General features: G+C 43.3%; 1 protein-coding gene across 1 annotated transcript in view; it reads right to left on the bottom strand.

Moving 5' to 3' along the window:
- LOC102845674 (disintegrin and metalloproteinase domain-containing protein 2-like) overlaps positions 1-1,846 on the bottom strand; it is a 210,866-nt gene extending 209,020 nt beyond the window's left edge. The window contains exon 1 of the mRNA XM_006900301.1: positions 1,691-1,846. Within this exon, the coding sequence (XP_006900363.1) occupies positions 1,691-1,846 (156 nt within the window). The remainder of the gene's footprint in view (positions 1-1,690) is intronic.
- Positions 1,847-4,922: the final 3,076 nt, after the last annotated feature.

Raw genomic sequence — 4,922 nt, 5'->3', positions numbered from 1 at the left:
TCACTACTCTAAAGGGCCCCTTTGGCAGTAGGAAACACATAGACTATTATGGAGATTGATTTTGGAATTTAGATGCACTCTTATTGATTGTGCTTGGCCATACATGTTCATATCCTTGAAGATGTATCATGGGGGTGTTGTGTTTGTTCTTTTGACAGTCCATGAGATATTCCACACTCTTCTCCAATACCGCAGTTCAAGAACATCAATTTTTTTATGTCATGCTTAGTTACTGTCCAGCTCTCAGATGCATAGCAAGTAACTGAAAAGACCATGAACTGATAAGGTGTACCATAGTCCTCAAACTGACATCATTACTCCTCAATAATCTGGAGATGTCCCTGACTATAGGCTTTCCCAGTGCAATACATCTCCTGATCTCCTGACTAATCCAAAGGTTGACAGTTCCAATTTACCAGCTGCCCCTAAGAAAAAGTTAGGCAATCTCATTACATGTTATTTATAGCTTCTGAAAACTTATTAGAGGGTCATCTATGAATCATTTCCACCTGGAATGCAATGAGTGTAAGAGTGTCTTTGTTGAGTTTCTAATTGCTCTTTTCTTCACTGAAAGATATATATTTAAGCCTCCCACTATTGCTGTCCCTGTTTTCAAGGTTATGTATATTGGAGTCCTTTCACCACTCTCTTCTCTTTCTCTGTTTCTCTTTCTCTCTGATATAATTATGTTTCCTTGGGGAATTAGCCACTAGGCCATTTGGCAGCATTATGAGAGACAGAGATTTTGTTAACTATTTCAGCTTGCTTGGTTCCACAATCAACACTCTTGGCACAAGCAGTCAGAAAATAAAAAGACAAATTGCACTGGGAAAATCTGCTGTCATGGACCTGTTTAAAATGATGAGGAGGAATGATGTCGGTCTGGAGACTAAGGAACACCTGATCCAAACCATGATCTTCATAATTACTTGCTATGTATCAGAGAGTTGGACAATAACTAAGGATGATAGAAGAATTGATGCTTCTGAGTTGTGGTGCTCGAGAAGAGTATTGAACATTAACATGAACTGCCAAGAGAACAATTAGGTCTATACTGGAGAAAGTGAAACCAAGCTACTCCTTGAAGGCAGGGATTTTGAAGCTCCAGCTCACATGTTGCCAATAAGGGCCAGTCCTTGGAGGACACCATAACTTGGAAGGCTAGATGGGCAGCACAGCAGAGGAAGACCCTGGATGAGATGGAATGATAAAAAGACTAGTGTAGAGATCCAAGATGGTGGCGGAGGCAGAGACAGCATGGTGAGTTGCGGGAGCAGCGAACCACTTAAAGCAGGGTCATTATGGCCTTCCACAGACTTCGGCTTATTGATAATTGGACACTTAAACAGTTGATGACTGGCCCTCAGTGAAGATCAAGGCTCAACAACAGGAATTCAAGGATTCCCAAGGAGAAATGGGTGAGTCTTGTGGCTTCCAACCCCCCCCACCCCCTGCAGAGCTCATGCCGCGCCGCACAGCCGCTGCAGCTCCATGAGGCTTCCACAGCCTGAACGAATGGATTCCCTCACTCAGGATGGATGCTGGGCACCAGGCCTCCACAAGACTGGTACAGTGAAGTCACCACACTGCCGCAAGGTGGACTTGGTCTGGAGAGAATTCTTGGAGCCAGGATGGTGGCTGTGGGGAAAGCGGGCGCCCGCCGGCTGCCTGCACAAGAGGGGCTGCGCACCCGCCAAGCACCTGTGCGGCGGGGTGGGGAGGTGCGCCCCCAACGGCCACCCACGCTGGGCGGGGTGCGCGCCTCCTGTAGGCTTCCCACACTGGGGTGGGGGGCGCACACACTGCTGGCCACCTGCGTAGGAGTTGAGGGATGTATGCCCGCCATCTGCAGGTTTGGGTTTCCTTGGACAGGCCAAAGAAGACGATTACCTATGCATTGGAAAGGCCAAAGAGGACAATTACCTATGCAATAGATTGCTGAAAGTCACTGTGAGTCTGATGACCTTAACAGTGACAGCATGCACAAGAGGACTGACATCCTAAATGCACCATATATTTTGTTCTGTTGAATGCTTCTGCCAAAAGATGGTTAGACCTGGGGGGAGTCTATTCACAATTCTCAGGTTCCCTTTATCACAAAAAAGGGGGAGGGCAGTGACACCTACTTCAAAATATAGTATGACCACTTATGGGGGGGGCATAAAAGTGGCAGTGCTAGAATTGGAAACACTATCCCTGACCACAGAGTCCTCAGTCAGGTGACGGGACCAGACTGGGGTAGGGGCAATTGGAGGGGGAGTATACCAGCCAGCTCCTGGGGGTGTTGCCCTGCTCAGGATGGGCTTCCCCCCACCCCCAGCTCAGGCGAGCTGTCACGGCCCTCTGCCCAGGGCAGGCTGCCCTCGGCCCCCAGCTTGGGGTGAGCCATCGCGGCCCTCTGCCCAGGGTGGGCTGCCCTCGGCCCCTGGCTCGGGGCAAGCTGTCACGGCCCTCAGGGCGAGATCCTCAGTCCTCAGATTGTGCCATCTGTCCCCTGGGTGGGGAAGGAGGAAAAAAAAAGAATGCCTAGGGTATCCAGAGAATGTTACCTAGGCCACCTTCTGCCACCCTCCCCCCCAGTAAACCTGAAAGCAACACCCTCAAAGCCCTTCTATTTGTAATTCACAAGTTTGTTGTCTCTAGGTTTGCTCCCTTTCCTATAGGTAACCTTAACACTGAGTTTTACTCCAGAATTGACCCTGAACCCAGAGCCAGTGACAAAAAGGAAATACAACTGACAGCTAAGGAAGCAAAGGAGGATGGAGCCTCTGGGTTCAACCAGCCATCCCCACTGGACCCACCTGGGAAAACACTTTGCAGTCCAGAGGGGAGCAAATGACAGGAAAATATCTTCTAACAGAGCAAGAAGGCAAGCAGCTTTAACCCAAGACCACCAGTGAGGTGATAAAGCGTCCTCTCTTCCCCCCTTTACATCTACGCTCCTGTTCAGCATGAAGAAGCCAGAGAGTCGGCATCCAATTCCCAAATCAATAAGACAGTTGGTTTAATTACTATTGGAAAATGCATGTCATTCCTCTGTAGCATCTGGTCCCCACTGGACCCTCACTCATCATTTCCTTCACCTGCTCCCCCCACCGACTAAACTGTGCAGCTCTGCAACTCTATCCTGGCCCATTCTCACCCTTCTGCCCCAAACCCTCACCTCCTTGTACCCCCAATATGTTTTTCCCAATTAAAAAAAAAAACTAGTGTAATGGGGGGAGGTGTGTTTAAGATGGTGAAATTGGCTCAGGGCAGGGGAGGATTCCAACTTTCTGTACAAAGGGTCACTATGAGTTGAAAGTTATTTTACAGCACATACAACAATTATAGCTGGCTGATTATAAAGCTTTGATGTCTAGCAGGTTAGGAGTTGCACTGGCAACGAATAGACTAGAGGTTTGAATCTACCATCTGCTCAATGAGAGTGAAGTGGGAAATCTTCTTTCCAAGCCACTTATAGCCTCTGAAAAGTCACTAGACAGTCAGCTATCAGACAGTTACAATTTTACGGCTATTATGTTAGGGAGTTGGTTGGGCCATTCTTCAATCTTTAAACATTAATCTCTCTTCTTATAGTCACTTCTGCTATTTTTTCTTATCATTTGCTAAATATGTATCATTTATGTAATCCTTTCATTTATTTGTCTGCTTTCAAAGTGTTTTTCTTGTAAATAGTGTATTATTGATGAGTTACGTTTTTATAACACCTTTCTACCATTCTCTGTCTCTTTATTGGTGAATTTAAGTCACTGACATTTACTGTATTTATCTTATCGGTAGCCATGAGTTTACTGCTATCGTTTTGTTGTGTATTTTCTCTGTTCTACTTAATTTTCTACATTCAATTTTTTTCTGTGGATTGTATTTTCATTTATCTCATTGTTGATAGTTTTTATTGTTTTTTATTTCATTCCTATAAACATATTGTCACAGTCATTGTGTCAATTCATCTCATCCAAGGTCCTCTCTTTTTCCAAACATGATAGCCTTCTGCAAGAACTGACTTCTCTCAGTAATATGCCCAAAGTATGGTAGATGAAGTCTAACTACCCTTGTTTCTAGGAGCTTTCTGGCTACACTTTCTCCAAGAAATTATTTTCTATTTTGAGATTTCATCGTCAAAATATCAAAGAATATTTTTTTTAATTTGGCAGTCAACTAATTTTCACATGCATATGAATCAAAAGAAAATGCCAGAAGTTGGACTAGATATATCATAGTCCTCACAGTTATATGATATTTCTTTAGCACTTCAAACTTATCCTTGAAACATATTTGTAAATGTATCCTTTGATTTCTTGATTGCTGCTTTCATGAAATTTTATTGTCACCTTTTTTTTTTACTTCTGGTTGTTTTTTTGTATGGTCTCTAGTTGCCTATTTTATCCTTGTACTGTTTTTCTAAATTCTTTAATAGTTGTTTTTTAATAGTATTTCCCTGGATTTGTTTGTGTTTTCTGTGGTTTTTATCTATGTTTTGCTTGATGTCTTGAAGGAGATAGATAGATAGATAGATAGATAGATAGATAGATAGATAGATAGATAGATAGAATTTGTTGTTATTGTTAGGTACTATCAAGTTGGAATAAACTCATAGCTGACCTGGCAATATCAAGTTGGAATAAACTCATAGCTGACCTGACAATAGGTTTTAAGAGGCTGTAAATCACATGGGAAGAGATTGCCCATCTTGTTCCCATGAAACTGCTGTTGTATTTGAACTGTGTGCCTTAGGGTTGACAGTAAAATTCCTTACCACTAGGCCTTTAGAGATTAGTCTTTTGGATTCTTTATCAGGAAATTTCATCATCAATTTCTTCTTCCTAAAAGTTGTCTGGTTTTGCTTTGTTTTTTATTTTTTCTTTTATTTTGGTCACTTCCTGGAGCCATTGATCTTAATTCTTTTTGTGCTTTCTTAT

Source organism: Elephantulus edwardii, unplaced genomic scaffold (assembly GCF_000299155.1).
Source record: "Elephantulus edwardii isolate Elephantulus edwardi_28Jun2011 unplaced genomic scaffold, EleEdw1.0 scaffold00279, whole genome shotgun sequence".
In the NCBI taxonomy this organism is placed as follows: Eukaryota; Metazoa; Chordata; class Mammalia; order Macroscelidea; family Macroscelididae; genus Elephantulus; species Elephantulus edwardii.
Note: the sequence above shows the minus strand (reverse complement) of the source record. Positions and strands in the feature narration are given on the sequence as shown.